Source organism: Mixophyes fleayi, chromosome 12, assembly GCF_038048845.1.
Source record: "Mixophyes fleayi isolate aMixFle1 chromosome 12, aMixFle1.hap1, whole genome shotgun sequence".
Taxonomy (NCBI): Eukaryota; Metazoa; Chordata; class Amphibia; order Anura; family Limnodynastidae; genus Mixophyes; species Mixophyes fleayi.
In genome coordinates, this window is record NC_134413.1 from 22292829 (window position 1) to 22305186 (window position 12358).

At 39.3% G+C, this 12358-nt stretch overlaps 1 protein-coding gene across 2 annotated transcripts in view; it reads right to left on the reverse strand.

Annotated features, from left to right (window-relative positions):
• MNAT1 (MNAT1 component of CDK activating kinase) overlaps positions 1 to 12358 on the reverse strand; it is a 107810-nt gene that overhangs the window by 80151 nt on the left and 15301 nt on the right. For both annotated transcript variants that reach the window (XR_012680355.1, XM_075193531.1), the window contains exons 2-4: positions 4575 to 4727; positions 3524 to 3597; positions 1268 to 1371 (exon numbers count right to left, since the gene is read on the reverse strand). Coding sequence is in view for 1 of the 2 variants with exons in the window: in XM_075193531.1 (XP_075049632.1) it covers positions 1268 to 1371; positions 3524 to 3597; positions 4575 to 4727 (331 nt within the window). In the remaining variant the exon portion in view is untranslated. The remainder of the gene's footprint in view (positions 1 to 1267; positions 1372 to 3523; positions 3598 to 4574; positions 4728 to 12358) is intronic.

The following is a 12358-nucleotide window of genomic DNA, read 5'->3' on the forward strand; positions in this document are numbered from 1 at the left end:
ATAGCCGTTGTTCATACAGTTCAAACAGTTTATACTTTTAGAATTTAAAAAAAAGAAAAAAAAGAAAAAAAGAAAAAAAGAAAAAAAGAAAAAAAGAAAAAAAGAAAAAAAGAAAAAAAGAAAAAAAGAAAAAAAGAAAAAAAGAAAAGAAAAAAAGAAAAAAAGAAAAAAAGACTTAAAAAAACCAACAAAACACAAAACAAAAAATAAAATCAATAAAAACATACAAATTATACAACAGTGATCAGCTTTATCGCTGTTCCAAATTTCTTCTAAATGGTTAAATTTATAATCAAATTATGCAGCACTCCCCATTACTTAAATATTTATCCATCAGAGTTCCACCAGGAAATACAGTCTGACACTATATAAACACAATTATAAAACAAAAATATTAAATCTAAAATTCATGTTAACAAGTTCAATAAACAATGGGGGGGGGGGGAATATGCTCCTATATGACATCAGTGCCACTATGTGCAGGTGTAGCAAGGTCAGCACTTGTAAACAAGGAGAAGTTTTATCACATCTGCCGTTCCCTCATCCTATAGCTTTCACACTCCTTACTGACCATATGGAACGCTCTGTCTGTCACTGTGCCAGAAAAAAGAATAACTGTTTAGATAGAGCACTATTGTATAAAATGTGATATTTTTTCTGTCTAGTTATCCTAGAAGATCAAATATTTGTGAAATTAAACCAAATATTACGACAATCAATACTGAAAACAAGACAACACAAAAAAAAGTCCATCCAGTATCCGATTTTCAGAAAGAGCTATAGCCCCAAAGCTGCCATATTACAGTTATCATCCATATAGTCTCTTAGAATGTGGTTTAAATCCAATTTCAAAAGCTCTATCCGCACAGTGATCTCTGACAAAAAGGACTGTAGGTAAATAGGTTCCATAACTAATCCACTTTGCTTATACAGCCTTATATAACCTGAGGTGCCCTAGGTCAAACAGTACAAGTGAGGCCCGCTGTTTAGGAGTAACAACTACGTACAGGTAGCAAGGTCAGCACTTGTAAACAAGGTGACGTTTTACCGCATCGGTCGCTCCCTCCACACTCCTCAATGACCGTACGGCACACTCTGTTAACCACTGTCAACCAAGAGTTTCCTTTATCTACTATACTCTTATTAGTATTTCACTAGGCAAGCCCTACGGACTACCCCTTTGCAACAGCTAAAGATATAATATTCGTTACTAGGTTACACATTAAAATGTACAAACATATCCGTCTTGACATAACACGACACTAACCAGTTTTGCTTTGTTTCTTTGAATTGTATCTTTGTTCTCCTTTTGGTACATATCTATTTTTCTTTTCGTGTCTTCCAGATCCACATTATTGGTCATGTTAAACACTGCTCAAGAGGAAAGAAAAAAAAGATGTAAAATCTATATGAAACATAGTTCACAATCAATAGAGACATAAAAGAAAATATGAACAGCAAAATCATATCAAGTTTTAATAGTCAGTTTTATCTATCAATCAATCTTATGAAATGTTCTCAGAGTATGGTCTAAAGGTAGGACACCCATTATCCAGAAACGACAAGCCTACGCATTTCACCTCGGGAGAGATTTGTCTTCTCTTGAACCAAGCATTGACTTTCCGACTAAATTAACCTGGGCTGGATTCATTCAATGATGTAGAAGGATTGTTTTATATCTATTAATTAATTGAGCCTGGGCCAACTGAGTCAGAAAAACAGAGCCAAGTTCAGGATCAGACACATTTCCCAGATGAAATAGGTCAAGACTCTTGGTCTTAAAGTAGCCCCAACAGGCCATGTTATCAGGATATCCCTCTGTGGACAGAGATTGAAGAACTACAGGCCCAGTTAAATGGATGAAGTCACCAGAGTATATTTTAGGAAACAATGAAAACATGATTTGTTGGGAGTACACAAGGACCAGACTTGAGAAACCTTTTTCTAACCTTACCTAATAAAGAAAAAAACATTTGATCTGATTTTATAGGAAGACTTGTGAATTCTCCAAGTCTGCTATATTTCCCCATGGCAGATGTCCGCCAGAATGAAAAAACAAAACAAATAATGACAAAAGGCGGAGCCTACATTTTCACAACCGATAAGGTTAGTATAGCTAGGCCTATAGAACAAATTATAATAATCAAGACACATGCAAACCACCTTCTACATATCTCTAGACACCCACCACCTTGAAGGTCTGTCATTCAGGTACTCAATATAACCACTGAGCAATTCAAGGTATGGCAAAATTGCCCATCTAATCACCTGCCAATCAGGACTGCCAACAACAAACAAAAACATGGACTATTATTACTTTGCCACTCTATTTTAATATAGTTGGCGAGTAACTTGTTTTCTCCCCTCAAAGAGTCCATCCACATATCCCTATATCTTGGCAACCATTTTTGAACCTTCAAAACTCTATGATTTCCCCTTGGCTATGGGAGCAATTTTGGAATTTAACTGTCAATAGGTTTCTATTGCTATAAAAATAACAAAACCACATCAAAGAAAAGGAGAGATTTTTGACTGGATGAAACTGGTTATTAGAAAGATATAAAGAGAGACCTAAAAGAGGGAAGTAATCCAGGAATATTTCTATGTACGCAGTGGGTGAAGGATTAATGATGTAATCATGATGATGTCATTAGGCACCACACGCTCCCCCTCGACCACCAACAGGAAATACCTGTGAGGGACAGGCCAAGTAAAATTTTAACTTATTTAAACTCCCTGTGTGCCAAGTATGAGTTCCACTCACCCTTCGCACTGAGGGGGTTAATATTGAGCTGGTTGAGAGAAGGGAGACCTAGATTGTTCACTTATTGCTCGGCTTTCCAAGAGGTGAAGAGTACATATTCCTTTTCCAAATAGATGCTCAATATTCTAGGATCTGGCCAAGCAGTAACTGAGCTTCGTACACCAGCGTCAGGTAGTCAAAGCTGCAAAAACAGGTAGCATAGGCTGCCAACGTTCCATTTCTGACGGGAGCGTCCCAATTGTGCAGGACTGTCCCGCGCTACCAAGACATTGTCCCGCTTCTCCTTGCTCCGCTTGGGAAGAGGGAGTGGTATGGACCCAACAGTGATCCGTGCAGCATTTCTGGCGAGTATGAAGGGGGAAGGGTAGGGTTTAGGGATCACAGAGATAACCAGGCCTTTTCATGCAGAAAGATCAATAAGAAGCCAAAGCATGGAGAATAGACATGAGACAGAGAGGGAGGGGGTTAGAGGGCTGTCTAGCGCATCAAAAGGGCAACACAATCCCCACAGTAGATAGTGTACACCTTCTCCAGCAGCACACGGTCACTTCGATACTTCTACCATCACTCCCACTAAGATCAGGAGGTGCCAGGGCACTAAAACGTATAGTTACAGCTCTGCTAGCTCCTAATAAATAAATAAATAAAAGTCGCATGCTCATGAAAACCGGTTTAGACCATAAACTGACTGCCTCATCATCGTATGCGATGGCTACACTGGTTTCAGAGTCGAGTCAAATTATATTAAAATGCACTTACCAATTTCTTCAATTTCTTCCAAAAAATCATTGTAGGCTCTCAAAGATGGAAATTCTTCTTCACGCTTATTGTAGCTAGCAAGAATGATTGAGAACATTAAATATAGTTCAACAATTCAACAACATCAATTCGAGCTAATGGATGTCTGATCAATATAAATTTGTTTTATTAGATTGTCCAAATATTAGGAGTCACTACCTAGTGCTATTTAACACATTAAATAGAAAGAACTCCATCCCACATTCCAATATTCTCTTTTTAAAGTATTCCAGCATTAAATCACTGAAGAATCCTATTAGATTTATGTTTTCATACAGACTCATAATAGTAATATTTACAACATGATACATTATATGAACCCAGCTCTTATGTCACACATTTGTGTGCAATTTGCATTGTGATAGATTTATATGCACAGTGGTAAAATTAGAAAAATATGCAAGGGATAGATCTCGGAGTCGGATATGGACACCCACAGGCTTTTCACGCCTCCACTTTTCCTTGAGAAATTCAATATCCTTAATACCCTTTCATGAAAGCCATTATATTTTTTTATGGCATAATATCCGATGGCATGTTCTTATACGCAGTTGCGAGATGAAAATGTTGGACATGACAGCATTGAATTTTAATAACTGCAATCAATTTTCCAAAAACAAAGCTTGTAGTCCAATATAGTAAATCATCCTGTAAACCCACCATGGGAAATTCACTCCTTGCTACTCTTCGGTTACTTCGTCAGGTAGTGGAGATTTAATCCGACAGGTAACACGACAAATTCACAGCAAATTTAGACAATTCTGTTAAATTTTTCCTTATACGTGACATTTAACTTTTCAATATACCATTGAAAATATATAATTAACATTGTGTCTTGGCCAAACCCAATGAGTGCTCAACTGTAGCCTATTACTTATGTAAAACTAAATATAGTTAATTAATAGCAGATTATATTTATCCAACCAACAAGTACTAGTGCGGCTTTCAGACTCATATGCACGGAACTTACAGGACTATCGTTGCAAAATAATGAGCTGAAAGTAAGACTCACATTTTCAAGATTCTTTTTCGAATCTCCACTTCTTTGTCGATTGTGGGGTCTTCGAAGAGCTGCACTCGAAAGTTGCTTTTCCTGAGTGGAGTATTGCATTCCTGACAAGTACCAGATCCTCGGACGAAAAGTAGCTCAACGCAGCTTTCACACCTAGGACAACATAGTAAACAAACCATATAAATACAACAGCACCCATTAAAAATGATGAAATCACTAAAAATGGTGTAAAGATCTTGCTCAATGAACAGGTAGATTGATATTCTCTGCTAAAGCAGTACTTCTTACGGTTTATTTGTAAGGCGCCACAAAGCAAACAGTCGGAAAAACAAGTCACGCTTTAAAAACAAAATGCGACTTATTAAACATTGCCCTGTTTGTGAGAGGACAACACTGAGACAACAGTAGCTAGTGGGACTCCGAGTGGAGATTGGGACCTGTGACTAGAACTATATCCAGAGGGAGTAGCATTGGGCCGGTAGGACAGGCTATAGTGAAGAGGTGGGTTTTGAGGGAGAGCTTGCAAGATTTAAAGTTGGGGGAAGAGTGTGGTCAGGCAGGATAAGGAGCAGCATGGGAGACGTACCGTAAGCATGAGTGAGAGGTGGATATCAGAGAGGAGGGGAGACACAGGTCATAGGAACATAGAATTTGACGCCAGATAAGAATCACTTGGCCCATCTAGTCTGTTCATTTTTTAACCTATATTAATCTCCAACCCTATTTTATACTTATTTAATTTTAAGGATATCATTCTGTCTATTCCAAGCATGTTTAAAGTGCTCTACTGTATTAGCCTCTACCACCTCTGATGGGAGGCTATTCCACTTATCCACTACCCTTTCTGTGAAGTAATTTTTCCTCAGATTTCCTCTGAACCTACTTCCCCCAGTGTCAGTGAATGTCCTCGTGTTCTAGTACTTCTCTTCCTGAACAATGTTTCCCTCCTGCACCTTGTTAAAACCCTTGATATATTTGAACGTTTCTATCATGTGCCGCCTTTCCCTTCTCTGCTCCAAACTATACATATTAAAATCTTTTAGTCTTTCCAGGTAAGTTTTGTGCTGTAGGCCATGCACCATATTAGTTGCCATGTTTTGTACAGTCTCTAGTGTATTTATATCCTTCTGGAGATATGGCCTCCAGAACTGAACACAGTATTCTAGATGAGGCCGTACCAATGACCTATACAGTGGCATTATACTTCTTTCTTTGTGCTACAGATTCCTCTCCCTATGCAACCAAGCATCTGACCTGGCTTTAAGCCACCGGAAATAGTGACTCCTAGATCCCTTTCCTCCTCAGTGGTTTCCATTATAGTGCCTTTAATACTATATTTAGCCTTTGTGTTTTTAATACCCAAGTGCATGATTTTGCATTATTCCATAGTTGCTTTTGACCATTCCTCTTGTCTACCTAGATCATCAATATGTTTTACCCCTCCTGGTGTGTCTATCCTGTTGCATATATTTGTGTCAAATGCAATAAGGCATAGATTCCCTTTGATGCCATTTGCAGTGTCACCAATAAAGATATTAAAAACCAATGGTCCAAATACAGATCCCTGGGGTACTCAACTGGTAACCTTTCCCTCCAGTGAATGTACTCCATTTACTACAACTCTCTGTTTTCTATCCTGCAACCAAGATCTTATCCATTCAACCATCTTAGAATCCTATCCCAAGCTTTCAAGTTTATTTAAAAGTCTGCGATGTGGGACAGTGTCCAAAGCCTTACTAAGATCTAGATAGATAGTTAGAACTGTCTGTAGCCAATTAGATCAAGGAAATGTTTACAACAGGAGACGTAAGTGTAGAGATCTTGTGAGAGGCAGTGACCTATCCACTTGTGTAATTAGGACAGTGAGAACAGCACTGCATGCAGAGCAGTGGCGGATCCAGGGGAGGGGGAAGGGGGCGATCGGGGCAATCACCCCCCCCCCAGCAGGGGCTTGCTGCCGATGGCTGCACACTATGTGCAGGCCCGCTCGGCAGTGACAGGTAGGGAGAGTGTGCTGCCCGGCTGCTCTGATTGTGTTCAGAGCAGATACGAGCACAATACGAGCGGACCTGCACGTAGTGTGCAGCCGCCGGCAGTCTCAGAAGTCAGAAGGGGGCGGGGCCCAAAATGTTTTTTTTTCCTCCTGTATTTGTACTATGTGCAGTAAAGTAAATGTGGAAATACTGTGTCTATCTCAAGGAGACAGGTCTCTTCTGGGAAGACAAAAAGTAAAGTGGATTCTTAAAATGGCCCGTTTAGCTGCTGGATACAGAGAGCCTGGGTCATTAAGGAGAGCAAAGCAAAAAAAAGGCGCAAGTTTGCTTCTGGATAAACCATGTTACAATGCAAGGGGTGCAAATTAGTTTTTTATTTTACATGTAAGGAAAATACTGACTGTTTTTCATGTAGCCCACAAATACTTGATAGCTTTATTTTTACAAAAATTGCAAGTTGATCCAAGTAGGACTTGCACTATTCAAACTATAAATCTGTCCCCACATTTTAAATTTACCTCCCCCTCCCAGTGCAACATAGTTTTGCTCTCCTTAAATAACTCAGGCCCAGAATGTTTAGCTGCATGGACACAGAGGGCCCGATACATGTCCGAATGCAACTTGCATGTAAATTGCGTTTTTGAACAAAAGAAAAAGATCACAGAATTTATGCGCAGTTCCGACCATATTCAAATTCAAGCATATCCCTAGATTAGAATGTGGGTGCAAGTAAAGTCAGATTAGAATGTGGGTGCAAGTAAAGTCAGATTAGAATGTGGGTGCAAGTAAAGTCAGATTAGAATGTGGGTGCAAGTAAAGTCAGATTAGAATGTGGGTGCAAGTAAAGTCAGATTAGAATGTGGGTGCAAGTAAAGTCAGATTAGAATGTGGGTGCAAGTAAAGTCGGATTAGAATGTGGGTGCAAGTAAAGTCGGATTAGAATGTTGGTGCAAGTAAAGTGAAAATGATAATTCTGAAAACAAACACAGAAATGCAGGACTTGAATCGTCCACGTTGGCAACTCTACATGACCTACGTTAGTCTGCTCCTCCCCCCCCCCCGTTCTGCCGGTCAAGTGGGAGACAGTCGTAATTGTCACCTGCACCCAGACATGAGCTGTGTGCAATTGTTTATCTGCATAATGTTAGTTTCTGTTCTATGTCACACAAGATCCGCTACGCAAATGGACGTATGTCCAAACAAGAATCAAACCCAGAATGCATTTCTGTACAAAGTGTCTATCGACATTTATTCCTAATAAAGTTCAAGGATAAATAATAGTGGAAAGCTTTAAGAATGGGATGAATGTACCTTTAATGATGGGGGTATGCATTACTACTAATGGGAGTCTGCCTCAATAGACCCAATGAAATCAATTTACACGTTGCTCCAGCCGAAAGCTGTAATGACTCTTTCATGCCCTTGGCAGTTAGCCTGGGCTCTAAGCTGTATTGGCCATACTGCATCCTGAGAGTGGGACCGGAGAATTGGGGATATCAGTCTTCTACCGCTCTGAACGGCGGCTAGTGATCAATGTGGATTTATGGGTGCTCGGCCCTTGGAGTAGAGTACATGCCAGCAAAATAAATGGTGTCAGATTTAGTGTCAGATGGGGTGGCAGAAGACAGTGATGTATCTACAGTCATTACGGGAGGCAAGTACTAGACCCTTTTCAGGAAAAGAAAATCTAAAAAGTAGGTAAACTTGCACTAACATATCAATTAAAATAGACATTTTAGATGTTCAAGTGAAACCTTTTACTATAAAGACATTTGAAACCATTACCTACATACACAAAGCATGATGCCATCCAGCATGAAGACAATTATACCAACACAGAGACCACTAGCCTTACCTAACAATCAGCAGGTAGGAGCCATTTTTAAAGTTATTTTGACAGGTTAGAGAAAAGGCTCTACCGAAACCAGCAGAGAAAGTCCGCTGGCACCTGCACCAATGACTGTGCACTGATTTAACGAATATTACATTTCCGTGCTTTCCATAAGAGCACAAAGCTTCCAACACAAAGCCATTATGAAGAATATTCTCCAGACATCATCAAAGGGAATGGGTACAGCATTCTTACAATAAGATCAACACAAAACAGGTTTTTGCATGTTTGTTTTACAAGGTGTGCAGTTTCTTTTTTGTAAATTTTGCACGAATTAAACATACCTCAATGAATGTGACTGTAAGCTGGCTTACAGAAGATTTGAGTGGATGGGAAAATATATTAATTTATCATACATTATATTGCAACAATTGCTCATTAGGCAATAAATCAAATATTCAAATCAAACAACCTAAGAATTGACACAGCAACGTTCAGAGATAGAGGAAAGTCATCTCACAGTAACAATGCAAAAAGATGAAGTGTGTTTAGTGTAGCTTTTTCCATTAAGGCAGCCAAAATTTAAAGATGACCTATTTTTGCTTAAATCAAACATTATAAACAGGTTGGACGTATTACTGCGTTTCATACAGAAGCAAATTTAATACCACAATCTAACTAAATCCATTAATCGGTGCCTCAAATCTCTTCTCTACACTACGAATACTTTTAGTGACCCTGCTTCATTCACCATCTAAAAACTCTCAGTCGGTGGCTTCCTGTGTGCTCCAATTACCCTCATTACATCCTAACATTACCCCTGTCACATGCAGCCCTGTCCTTATTATTCCAATAACACTAGTGGACAAGTCAAACTCCAACAAGATGAGCACACTAGTCTCCTGAAATAACATGTGCAAACATTCTGGTCATCCGATTGGCTCCAAAATATTTTAGGCATCCAGACATAGGCTGGGTACACATTAGAGTGTTTTCAGCAGATCAGGCCAATCTGATTGGCCCGATATCATAGTAGTTTGTACCCTGCAACGAGGAATGATTATCGTTCCAAAGCACATAATATTGTTGAACAAGACTGTTAAAATGAACTAAAGATCTTGTTCAACGATGAAACAATGTTGTTCAAAGTCTGCTGAGTGTATGCACTTTGCAGAAATGGAACAACAAATTAGCCACCACTCACCTGACTCATCAGTTCCTGTCTCCATCATTTGTATCCCCCAACGAAACAGCAGTCCCTTTCATCCTCCTGTCCCCTGGGCCCCAAGTATATGCAGATGAGACTGTGGTCTCACGCCACTTCAAACACCATCGGTGTGGAGGTTATACACACTCTTCCTCTGGTTTTATCTGACAGTCCATAAAACACACTGGTAAGCCAATGTGAGATTGTGCGCTCATGCACAGTAGATAATGTAGATTGTTAACCCCTCCGGGGACTGGAAGGAGCACGTGTAACGAATTAAAAACTTTCTCTGTAAAACCCTGAGTAATATGTTGGCACTAATATATATATATATATATATATATTGTTAATAATGTCATATTAAACAGTGTCCCCATGGCCTAGATGCAGTGGGGTCAGTCATTGCGTGGGTAGAAAGACAACCCATCAATATGCACCCCATCCAGTATCTAGGGACCAGCATCACTAATGAGACATGAAACACCCAGTACAAGGCTGCCACCTCTGTGCGCCTCATTTGCTGGTTCTTGGTGAAGACTGCATTCATATAAAGTGTATATGAGTGAGGAAGAGGTTGGCTTAAATAATGAAAACAGGTGGCATTAACTTTTAAACCAGCCTTAAAGTGTTAAGTCTTAAGTTCCGTTACTTTTAAATGATCACAAGCTCAGTGTCACAGGAACATCTGCAATCAACAACAATAATTTAAGTAATGCATTAATAAAACAGGGGAGGGGCATCACTTTAAAGTCATTTTTTCATAATAACGGTACATGTGTTAATAACTGTACACTACAATTAGGATTTTACTAGGGCTGTAGCTTTTCCGAATTGCCGTTATACTATAACACATTGTCATCTGCTCTGTGTGGAGAATGGTACACTTCCTTGTAATACACCAGGCACTTCACAGGCTAAACCTAAACGTAGTAACTAAAGAGATGTGCAATACTCTCTCAACTGTTCTTTATAAGACCATAATATGATTCATGATCTTTATAAAGACTGAAGCACATAGAAGAGTCAATAGAACACAACTGAAGCAGGTGTCACTAGGCCAGTGGCACATGGTCTTTTAAGCCCTAACAGAACATCTGCTTTATTTTTCCTTTTCTTTCCCCCAGATATAAAATCACCAAACTAGACAGCTGCCAGGCCCATACACTCTATATCATCATCACCATTTATTTATATAGCGCCACTGATTCCGCAGCGCTGTACAGAGAACTCACATCAGTCCCTGCCCCATTGGGGCTTACAGTCTAAATTCCCTAACATACACACACACACACACACACTAGGGTCAATTTTGATAGCAGCCAATTAACCTACTAGTATGTTTTTGGAGTGTGGGGGGAAACCGGAGCACCCGCAGGAAACCCACGCAAACACGGGGAGAACATACAAACTCCACACAGATAAGGCCATGGACAGGAATTGAACTCATGACCACAGCGCTGTGAGGCAGAAGTGCTAACCACTAAGCCACCGTGCTGCCCTCTATAGGCTACATGTTCATCTAGCAGATTTATTAAAAAATAATTCTACCAATATTCTGGATGTCTGTTGATAGTGGTATGTTTGTGCTGTGTAGTGTATATTTTGGTGGGACGGTAAGGCCATGTCTGTGGTATGGACGAGAGAATGGGTGCAAAGGTGGGGCTAGCTAGAGGAGAGGCTGCGCCTCTTCGTTAATTTGAATGTGATGGTGGTAATGATGGACAGTCAAGGCCAATCCCTTGTTTAATGTATGAATAATGTTGTGTTCTCATCTAGTGTTGCAACTCAGCCAAAATGCTGATTATCTCATGGGACAGAGGATCGAGATCTATAAATTCTAGCAGATCTTTTGGTGAATCTGACCAATACCTGGCAGGTGAGGAACGAGACAAAAGCATCACTTCTACTTCTGGTTGTTGCAGTTCTGTTTCCTCATTAGTGTTTACACGGTCTCGGCTTTAGAGTCAAAATGCTCCATGTTTTCTGATATTCTTATATAGATATTGCAATTGTACAACAAATCATGTATACCGATGTCATATAATGAAAAATATCAGTCCCATCTTCTGCCTTATCTCCAAAGAGTTCTCTTTAAAGAACTGCAAGTCATTGAAATATGGACGAGTCCGTATCCTGTCTGCAGAAGAACCGCTTCTCTGTGTTTATATAGCAGCTAGTTCTCGTTTGAAACAATCCCTCAAGGATTTCACAATGTGCTCCATGTAATAACACATATAGAACACTATACTAAACACAAAATAGAACACTGAATTTTGTGAGGACACGTAAACATTATGCATGTTAGTAAACATTATATTGCATGTAACTCACTAATGTTAGTAATCTGTAATCTTAACCTGGTATTGCATATAGTGATATAAGGTATTACCAAGCACACTGTTATGGCTGTGCCGTCAGTTTTTATTTGAATTTCTAATTCTATTCAGGCAAATTTCATATTGTCTATTCAAGAAATATTGGAGCTTATCTTGCTAACATAATGAAACATGTAGCTCATTACTGCAAGTTCCTTAGCTAGGGTAAGGCAGACAAAAGGGACAGAAATATACTTTTATATAATTTGATCCTTGGTTACTTTTACATAATTGGAGCAATCCCCCAAAAAAATAACCTGAAGTGTATTTGTATTAGTTTTCCAGAGTACAGGGATACCAAATATGTTTATGTTTACTTTAAACATAGTCTAGGGATAGAAACAGGTTTTGTTTTTTTGTGTTGATATACACACAAA